Genomic DNA, 10,753 nt, shown 5'->3' with positions numbered 1-10,753 from the left:
GCTTGTGCACATGCGCCCTCTGCCCCTCCCCCTGCTTGTGCACATGCACTCTCTTTCGCTCTCACTCTCTCTCTCAAAGACATAAATCAAATCTTAAAAAGAAAAGGTTCTTCATAGTCATGTGTAGCAAGCAGACGTGTTTTCCTTGCACCTGGCCCCATGAGCATGGATAGAAGAGGGCCCCGCAGAACAGCTCCACATCACCCCGGCAAGAGCCGGGATCACCATGTTCTTGGGCTCCAGGGCAGAATGCCAGTGTCACGTCCGCAGGAAGTCCAGGTGCCCTTCCCAAAGTTCCGCCCGCTCCCTGGGGCTTGGGCTGACTTCCCCGTCTCCGCTTGGAGGCCTTTGCCTATTGCTCTTTCTCTGCCAAGCATCTCCCCGGGGGAGGGGACACCCTCCTCTTTCAGTTCCCCCTGCACGTCACCATCTCTTTGTAGCTGGCTTTGGCTGGAGCACCGAGGATAATGGAGGGGCTCACAGTGCATCAAAAACGGGGCATTGGGTTTCCCTCCTCTTTACAGGCCACCTGCTCAGAGACTGTGCTTCCTTCCCCAGAGGTTGTACAGCCCATTCTCCCTGCCCCCACTTCCCTTCATGCCCATTTCTTCTGCTCGCCCCTAACTGCCTGCTCATTTCTTATGTAGAGCCACTGAACCATTCTCCTCCTCCTCCGCTTCTCAAAAAAGAACTCTGCTGCCACCCGGGAAGCTCTTTCTACCCCTCAACCGTGCGTCTTCATGGATGTCTTGATGACTGAGTGCTCTGGTTTCTAACTCCCCTGGAATTCTTTTAAAATACTTCATACTCTCAGAGCCTTTGGAAAGTTAGTGAAAGCTTCGGACCCTTTTGCATAATATGGAAACACGCAAATAATTGGGGGTATATTTTCATGAGGTTTAGAAGCCCATCCATGGATCCCCCCCCTCCAGAGCCGTGGACTCTTGGTCAGACCCCCTGAGGTAGGCCAAGGAGATGGAGCCTGCCCTTCTGAAGAGGACAGAGCCTCCTCCACTCCTCCCCAGGCCCTGTTGTCCCCCCCACCCCCAGCCACTGAGGTGTGTATCATGTATCATGAGTTGGAAAAAGAAGCTCATGTATCATGAGCTTGTATCATGAGTTGGAAAAACAAGACAGGATCGACTGGCTGGCTGTTGGTGGCATTCCCCAATCCCCACACACTTGACAAGGACCGAAGACCTTGAGGAAATAGTGGCCACCTTTTTCTCAATCAGCCCCTTCGGGCCAGACCCTGTAAAGGTACTGAGCATAGGCCATCCCATTTAATCATGCCAGTGACCTCCAGGAGGTCCGTATCATTGTCCTCACTGCAGCAGGCATGGAAACTGAGGCTCACCGAGATTGCATAACTTGGCTCAGATCACCCAACTTGGGATTTGTTCCTTGAAAACCTGGGGCCTAAACCACTATGTTCATGCCCCTCCCCTTATTCATCTTGTTCATGTCCCTGGAGCTGCGTGACCTATGGTGTTACAGCCAAATGAATTCATCCTTCCTGTTTTTTATTTTTTTAAAGATTTATTCATGTATTTGAGAGAGAGAGAGTGGGGAGAAGGGGCAAAGGCAGAGGGAGAGAGAGAATCTCCAGCAGACCCCATGCTGAGCACAGAGCCTGATGTGGGGCTCGATCCCACGACCCCGAGATCATGACCTGAGCCAAAACCAGGAGTTGGACACTTCACCACCTGAGCCACCCAGGTGCCCCCTTCCAGTTTTCTTAAATACACAGAGCAGAGCCTTTGGTCTCTTTGGTTCATTGATGTGTCTCTAGGACCTGGCTTATAGTAGATGTTAGCATGTGTTTGTTAACTGAATGAATCCATCCATTCTACAAAGCTCAGCTCAATACCACATCCCTCAAGTAGCTGTCCAGGGGTGCCTGGGTGGCTCCCTCGGTTAATTGTCTGACTTCGGCTCAGCTCATAATCTCTGGGTCCTGGGATCCAGTCCCGAGTCAAGCACAGGGCAGGCTCCGTGCTCAGTGGGGAGTCTGCTTCTCCCTCTCCCTCTCCCTCTGCCCCTCCCGACTCACGCGCACACACGCTCTCTCTCAAATCAATAAAATGTTAAAAAAAAAAAAAGCTATCCAGAATGTTCTTTCTCTGAGTTAAAAAAAAAAAAACGAAAAAACAAAACTGCCCTTCCATGAGCAACCGACATGTCTGCGTCCCCTTATTTCACGTTGCCGTGTTATGGATTCCTACTTGGTGTCTGTTCCTTTACAGGCTCCTCGAGAGTGAAGCTATGTCGACTCATTTCTGTCTCCAGGAACTAATAGGCCCTCAGTAAATGTTTATTGACTTGAATATACAGTTGTTATTGTCCTGCAGGGTAATTAGGCTTAAATGGTAAGTCACTCCCATAAATGAGTGTTAATTAGGATTACAGGTATAATGCTAGATGAAATTGTAGCTTTCCTCTAGGAAATTTTTTAGTTTTTTAGTATCTATGATTTAATATTGCTGTGGATTTGAGTATCACTTCCCTTTTTGTCATTGCTCCTCAGTAGTCACAGAGCACTGACCTTGATCCGGGCATTGAAGGTGCCGCTTTGTGGATGTGGGCTCATGGAAGCACCACGTTCCCTGGTGCCGTGCACTGAGCTGGCTTGCCTGGACGGAGACGAGCCTGGACCCTCCTGTCCCAACAGCTCGGCTTCCCTCGTCTTTCCCCTCCCCCATCCCTGTACCCCCAGATAGTCCCAGGACAGGCCCCCCAGGCCCCTGCCCACATGTTCTCCTCTTGCTTGTCCTCATTAAAGCTCCAGGAAAGGAAACCTAGACCACCTCCGAGAGAACAAAGAACAAAATGAGAGGGCCTCCTGGATCGAGAGAGAGAGAGAGAGAGAGAGAGAGAGAGAAAGAGAGAGAGAAAGAGAGAGAGAGAAGAAACTGAACATTTGCTGCAGGCCAGCCACGTTCCCTTTCTGATTGACTTTGGATCTCCTAGAAGCTCTGGGAGCCTGTTACCACCATTTTTCACCTGAGAACACTTAGATTCGTGGAGGCTGAGCACCCACTGATGGGGATGTAGGAATTCAAACCCAGGACTGTCTGGCGGTAGGAACCAAGGCTTTGTGCTGCGTTCTGTCCCTCCACACATGTGTTCGGAAATGGTTTTCCCCAGGTGTGTGTCTCTATTAATATAGGACTCAAGAGAAAATGAAGTGGAAACGTGACGTGTGTTTCCAACCAAGATAAGACAACTTGATTTCAGTGCAGAGGAGAAATGGGAGAGAAGGACGCCTCTGGCCAAGGCTGTGTCGCCGCTAATTCACGATGCTCATTCCCCTAATGCCAGTGGGGACTAAGGGGGCAGCAGAAACTCTGCCCAGTTACTCCTCACAACGTGTGACAGGCGGTTGGGAGACACGGATTTTTCGTATCAGATGAAGAAACTGAGGCGCAGAGATTTTAACTAACTTGCTCAAGATCACGAATACTAAGTGGCAGTCTTGGGATTTCCACCCACATTTTACTTTCAGTACCAGTCTTAGGGACAGCATGACTTTGGGTGAGGAAAGGGGTCTTAGAGACCAGAAGTGACTTCCCCAAAGTCATGACTTAAATCCAGATTCGTCTGATGACACTGTCCATTCCCTGAACCGCTTCTCATTTTTGCCATTTTGGTAAAGAGCTATTGAAAAATGAACATTGGGGCACCTGCCTGACTGGCTTGGTCAGTGGAGCATGTGACTCTTGATCTTGGGGTTGTGAGTTCGAGCCCCACATTGAATGTAGAGATGAAGAACAAAATCTTGAAAAATGAACATCAGTCAAAGTGCAAATGTTGGGAGGTTTTTGTAAATTTTGAAAAAAAGTATTTCAAAAGTAAGGTTAATTAAATATTTGATTTTTTTTTTATTGACTATTTTGGCTCTTCCCATAGTCTGAAACAAGTGTTTTTTCCCAGAGCTGATAGCATCGGACATCATCATCTCCAAGCTTAAGGAAAAGTGGTGGTGGTTGTAAACCTTCTCCACCACAGGGGGGCAGCACCAAACAGCACAGGTTGCTCTCGGCGGCTTGGTTCCTTGGGAGGACGAACTCGGTTAATCCGCTTACACGTGGTTCCTCTTATTAAAGCCATGGCGACCGGTGGTGAGGCTTTATGGATCAGAAACCAAATTACAACAGCAGCAAAACTGCACAAGGAAAATTACTTAAATTCCTTGTAATCATATAGTTAGGACTCTTGTTTTCTTTTTATCAGCGTGACATACGATATATTTCATGTACCATTGGCATTTCTTAGCCAAGAAAAATACCCTTGAATTTTAGTGAGCTTGTTTAAATTGAGATCCAAGTATTCTTGAACTCAAGGGACAAAAAGCAGCCAATATTCTTTTTTACCTTCCTTGTTGCTGATAAATTCTTTTGAGTATTTACAGGCTGTAGGATTTTGTAGCAGGCAATTAAAGAGAGTGGGAAAATGTGTTCCTGGCTTCTAGTTTTAAGGGCATATGACCACCCCGCAGTGTTTTACTGTTCACCTCTGCTGGGATCACCAGACGCTCAACTGATAACAGCTTCTGTTGATCTTGAACCCTATTTCCGCTTGGGCACATCACAGTAGCCTATCCAAACCTCTGTTTTCCACACCAGAGGCTGAATTCACTGGAATTTGACCAGAGTGACTATAATAATTTACTATCCAAACTGGGACCCTATTGAGAGTAAAAGGAGCCACTCAGTAGTTTTGCTAGAACAACAAACATAAACCAGAACTGTCCTGGGGACAATTGGAACGTGTGGTCCCACTCACTACAAATCATATCCTTTCCTTTCCCCCCTTTAATGACTCCAGCTAAAATTTATTGTAGCACTTTGTTCATTTGCTCTTTCCATTCAACAAATGTTCACTGAGTTTTCTTTCCATTTTTATAAATGAAAAAAAGATTGGGATTTTATAAATCACTTGGCAGGATCACAGTACCAGTAAATCAGAGCTAAGATTTCAACCAGGCTGTCCCTGCTCTGGGCCATGTACACTCAAAACCCTACCGATGTTGCTGACTGTTCTTGAGCCTTTCTGTGGACGTAGCGCCATCTGACCCTGTCCTTCCAGTAAAATCTCAAGCATAGAGAGAGTGGTTAAGAGTGGGAGCCCAGAACCCTGAGTTCTCCACTTACTGGCCTTGTGCTTCATTCTCTTTCCTCACCTATAAAATGGGTACACACAAATAATTATTTATTATAATAGGATTATTATTAATCAAATAATCCTATTTGATGATTGGATTTGATTATTAATAATCAAAGGATTAAAATAAGGAGTAAATGAATTAATACCTTTGACATTTGAACAATGTCTTGTTTGTTGTGTCAGATGATACAACTCTGCTGTGCTTATTTTCTGCTATTAAAGTAGGTTGGGATGATAAACCTGTTCTCCAAACTGGGAGAGTTTCCATTTCTTTTTTGACGCTGGAGGAGAGCACTAGAGGAGTGTGATACTGTGATTTATAAGAAAAATATGTATGTGGTTGTTAAGATCTATTTCTCATGTGTTTGGTCTTTGGTTCCTGGCTCACAGCTCCCCAAACCCTTGGAATTTCCTAAGTGCTGAGAGTGACTAAAGGTCTTTTGTTATGTGAATGATTTGATGTTTGCAGAGCACCTAAGGCTGGGGGCTGCTCACCAGTGGACCCCACCAGGTGTTTAGAGAGTTGAACTTTCAGTCCCACCCCCCACCCACCCCACCCCCTGGGCTCCTGGAGAGGGGCGAGAAGGCTGGAGATTGAGTTCCATCACCAGTGACCAGTGGTTTGATCAATCATGCCCTTGTAATGAAGCCTCCATTTCCACACCAGCGGCTGAATTCACTGGAATTTGACCAGAGTGACTATAATAATTTACCCCAAAAGATGGTGAACATATGCAGATTGGGGAGAATAGGGTTGCCCGGAGCAGGTGTGGAAGCTAGTAAGTAAAATGTTTCTGAGTTCTGTGAGCTGCTCTAGCAAATTAATTGAATCTGGGGAGCGATCTATAATCTGGGCTTGTGGCTGGCATCTGAAGTCCGTGGGGGGGGGGGGGGCGCCGGGGGACAGCCTTGTAGGACCAGCCCCTTAACCTGTGGGATCTGATGCTGTCAGCGGGTAGTCGGAATTGAGTTGAACTGTAGGACCCCCAGTCTGAGAACTGCCTGGTGGTGTGTGGACAAACCACACACTTTTTTGGCGAAGGTGGGAAAGCCGAGTTTTTCATTAGAAGGCGGGCTGTAACAAGATCAGAATGGCAGGCTGGAGTGGGTTGCGGCAGTGTGCTTTTACTGACCAGCAGGGAGGCTGGTGAGCTACACGGTGCTTCCTGCAGGAGGCACAAAGGGAAACTTAGGGCATAGCCCCTGGAAGTCGTGAACAGGGGAAGGTGGGCTCTGGCGCGCGGAGCTGACATATCCACCGGGAGCAGCACAGCTTGGTCTCAGGTGAAGGGGGCAGAGCTGAAGATGGGGGTGGCAGGCCAGCTGCTGACCGAGGCCGCCCTCAGAGGGTCCCCAGCTGGCCCTGGTGCCTGTGGGCCTCCTCTTCCCCTTGGGCTGGTTTCCCTGCACCGGGTGCACAAGCACAGATGACATGTGAGGGCGTCTTCCAGAAACTTCCCTCAGAACCCGGAGTGCCGAGTAGCTTTGGCGGCTGTCCCAAGGACCTCTTGTTGGTGTCTTTGTAGAAGGCATCGTATCCACCGTCAGGCAGGGCTGCTGTTCTGTTCCGGGTGGTTTTGCAGATACCTACCTGCATCCTCTCTAGGACAGGAGGGTCTGTGTGGTGTTTCCTTAAATAGATTGTCTTTGGTATTTTCGTGGGGTTTTTTTCCCCCTTGAAAGTGTGGTTAGCACCTCAGACAGGAGGCAGCCGTCGGGGCATGGGCATGAGACAGGGAAGGTTGAACTGAACCGAATGTGGTCACTTTGGGACGGTGTGTAGCATTCCTTCCTTTGGTTGGCGGCGAGTCCTGTTCCCTCACTTGGTTCTTGAGTTTGGCCAAGAAGGAATTCAGGGCCAAACTCACGCAAGCAAGCATTTAACAGTGTTCAGAGCAAAAGTACACTGTAGGTGGGCTAGCAGGCGGGCCAAGAGGTGGCTGCTTCATGGGGGGTCAGGGTTACTTGGTTTATAGACTTGCATGAGTTTTGAGGTCAGAGTGAGGGCCGTCTCGGGCCAAGGGGGACTCCCGTCACCTAAGGGACTCCTCCCACAGGTGGGGAAGGGAAGGTTTTGGTCCTATATGGTCCTTGTTGGAACTGCCAGGGCAGCCCTGCCCTGCAAGCGGGGGTGCGGTCAGCACCTCAGTGTAAATGTAGTATAATGGAGCCAGAGAGTACCTTAGGACAGCGGTTATAGGAAAGAACGATGCATGTTCCCGGGGTTTTGCCCCGCTGTTGGCGTTCCGGAGATGGTTGGCAATTTCTGCCTTTTTCAACAGCCAGCCAGTCCTGCTCAATGCTCCTATCTAGCCAACTGCCTCCTCTATCAGTCTGATTATGAAGTTCGTTCCGGAAACTTTACAAGATAACTCTGAGAGCCAGCCTGCCGGCTGCCCCCAGCCCGCAGACACGTGGCCCCTTGTCTGCCCCGCCCCTGCTGGGGAGGTAGGTGGCTTCTTCGGCTCTTGTGCAGCTTGGGAGGGACCCCCCATTCCGGCTACCTGGTGTCCCTGGCAATTGGCAGCAAGCAGATCTGTGGCCGAATTAGCCCTCGCATGTCCCATGAGTTTCCCTTTTTTTATACATCTTTGAATTTTCTTGTTGCAACATGCATATGATACTTTTTATATTTTGAAACAATTGAATGACTGAACTTTAGAAAGGAAGGCAAGGAGTGTGATCTCAAAATATCTCGAAACGATAAAAGAATAAAAGGAACTTGTGCTGTAGGGTGTCTTGCGAGCTTGTGCGTTGTGCAGGCTTTCAGGATTTGGTGCTAATTGCATATGCTATGGAACCTGAGACCTAGTATCACGAGAGCACATTTTTTTCCCCATCTTACCTCATTTCTGGGTACTAGAGAATACATTTTGCTTCATCATTATTAGAAACAAGTGCCAAACACGTATTTAATTCTTTTTCTCTCCCATTGTCTTTTTCTGGGTGTTTATTTAACATGTAGCAGATCTCATGGGTGTTGCATTTCTTACTATTTAAAAAAAAAAAACCTGCCTTATCATAGATAAAGGAGTTTAAAAATCCTCATACTCTTTAGCGCTATAATTCTACTTCTAGTAATCTACTCCAAGAAAAAAATCTGAACACACACACATATACAGAAAAGTAGGCAAGAAGATATTTATCACTACATTTTTTAAAGATGTTATTTATTTAACAGAGAGAGAGAGAGAGTACAAGCAGGGGGAGCATCCAGGGGAGAGGGAGAAGCCGGCTCTGTGCTGAGCAGGGAGCCCGATGTGGGGCTTGATCCCAGGACCCGAGCCAAAGGCTCATGCTTAACCAACTGCGCCACCCAAGCGCCCCATCACTACATTTTTTTTAAGAGCAAAAGGCAGGGGCGCCTGGGTGGCTCAGATGGTTAAGCATCTGCCTTCAACTCAGGTCATGACCCCAGGGTCCTGGGATCGAGGCCCAAATCGGGCTCCTAGCTCAGTGGGGAGCCTGCTTCTCCCTCTCCCTCTGCCTCTCCCCCCTGCTTATGCTCTCTCTCTCTCTGTATCTCTGTGTCTCAAATGAATAAATAAAATCTTTAAAAAAAAATAGCAAAAGGCAGTCACAATTTAATTTTCTAGCAATAGAGGATTTGTTTGCTGGTTATGATGATCGGGCCATTATGTAGTGATTGCAGATGCATTAGGCATACCTGGCAGGGGATTTTGGTAAGTTGGTGGAGCTCGGCCGCGGTCAGTGCGCGCCTTCATGCCCTGTGCTTTGTCTTGCAGTGTTTTGCTGTGCGCTCTCTGGGATGGGTGGAAATGGCAGAGGAGGACCTCGCCCCTGGCAAAAGTAGCGTTGCAGTCAACAACTGTATCAGGCAGCTTTCTTACTGCAAAAATGACATCCGGGACACAGTCGGCATCTGGGGAGAGGTGAGTAACCCATGGAAAGAATTAACGGCAGGCTCGCTCACACTCTGCTGTGCTTTGTGCACCCCCAGAGCTCTGCGAGACATGCTACTGAGGGAATTTTATCAGGTGCATTTCCCCAGAAAGACAGGTAGGGTGGGCGTGGGGTACCCTTTGATGTATCTGTTTGCTCTCCCAGATCCCGGTGAGGACTGGGCCCTGGAAGAGAACGTTGGTCCGTGTCTACATGACAGGGTCTGACCGGGTATCCCCAAGTCCCAGGGATGTATGGATGGGTGCTAGGGTCCAGAAACCCCTAAACTTGCATGCAAAACTGGACACACCATTATATAAGAAGGAAAGGAGATGCTGTCTGAAAGTATGTTCTCAAAGGGGAATGTGACCCCTACACATACACACAAAAATGCTGATGTCCCTTGTACTCTAAAAGTTGATGCATTATCCTTTTATAACACATTCTGCTTTATTTATAATCTGAAAATCAATATTATACCTGAGTGTTTAGAATTGATAACTATATATTCTTTCTCCCTTTGAACAAAATAATTCTGCTTTGAAATGTTAGTTGACATCATTTCAGAAAGGAAAGCAATAAGTAAAAATACCCAGTTCGTATAAAAATCATGTCAAACAAGAAAAGCTATATGCCTGCCATGCTCTGAGACCAATAGAACAGGTATATCGAAAGCGTCTCGAAATAGTGCGTGCTACATGAGCCCCCTGCTCTCGAACCTTGCCCAGTTCATACAGAGCATTGGCAGCTCTTGGATGGGGCTCTTTGGAGCCCCGAGCAGCACTGTCATAATGGGAGGGAGGGAGGTTCCCAAGGCTTCCCATGGAAGAGTCTACGTACCTTAGAATGGGGCTGAGCTGCATTACCATTGAGACTTTTAGATCTCAAGCACAGGGAGAAAGAAGGAAGAATTTTCTCCTGTCCAAGAAAGGGCTGAGCTGCATTGCCATCCAGACTTTTAGATCTCAAGCACAGGGAGAAAAAAGGAAGAAATTTCTCCTGTCCAAGAAAAGGACGTCTGTTTGGTTTCTGCCTTTACCATGCTTTCCCTGCATTACTTCCCACCTCCCACCCAAATACCCAGACATGTCTTTCCCACCAGATTATCTACTTGCCTTCTCTCTCCTTCAGTCAAAATGCTCTTCCACCAAAAGAACAAATCTCAGCTAGGATTTAGGAGAAATGTTGGCATAATTCATACTAACATGTGAATGGCTGATGAATACCACCAAGTACTTGCCACCCGGTACTTAGAAGAGCTTAGTAAGATTCTAAAGGAATCTCCAATTGGCAGGATACCTACAGGAGAGAGTACTTTGTATGGGGAGATAGGGCGAGGGGGCAGCCATGCCTGAAAATCCTCTGTGTCTTCCCACCTAGTTAGCCCCGCTAAGCCATTCCTATTTTTCTCAATTCTTCCTTCTTCTGAACAATAAATTCTTCAGGCTGTGAGTGCTTCTAGCTCATGGTGTATAAAGTAGAGCTCAACACTGAGGGTGAGGAACTCTGCCTTTTTGCCATGCCCCACCACATACAGCACAACTCCTTAAACGTCTGTTGCGTGGCTAACTGAAAATAAAGCCATGACCGTCGGATGAGTGTCTCATCTGTAGATGACAGCTGCGTCAGCGTTGCTGTTTGGGTAACAAAAACCGATTGGCAAGACTTTACAGTGGTCAACCAG

The 10,753-nt window shown here is 47.6% G+C and overlaps 1 protein-coding gene across 16 annotated transcripts in view; it reads left to right on the top strand.

Annotated features, from left to right (window-relative positions):
• The window catches only part of APBB2 (amyloid beta precursor protein binding family B member 2), a 355,485-nt gene that overhangs the window by 276,125 nt on the left and 68,607 nt on the right, over window positions 1-10,753 (top strand). For all 16 annotated transcript variants that reach the window (XM_073891567.1, XM_073891573.1, XM_073891575.1 and 13 more), the window contains one exon: window positions 8,913-9,059. In XM_073891567.1, the coding sequence (XP_073747668.1) occupies window positions 8,913-9,059 (147 nt within the window). The remainder of the gene's footprint in view (window positions 1-8,912; window positions 9,060-10,753) is intronic.

This window comes from Callorhinus ursinus, unplaced genomic scaffold, assembly GCF_003265705.2.
Source record: "Callorhinus ursinus isolate GAN/ISIS: 27379988/994484 unplaced genomic scaffold, GSC_fseal_2.0 scaffold4, whole genome shotgun sequence".
Lineage (NCBI taxonomy): Eukaryota > Metazoa > Chordata > Mammalia > Carnivora > Otariidae > Callorhinus > Callorhinus ursinus.
Note: the sequence above shows the minus strand (reverse complement) of the source record. Positions and strands in the feature narration are given on the sequence as shown.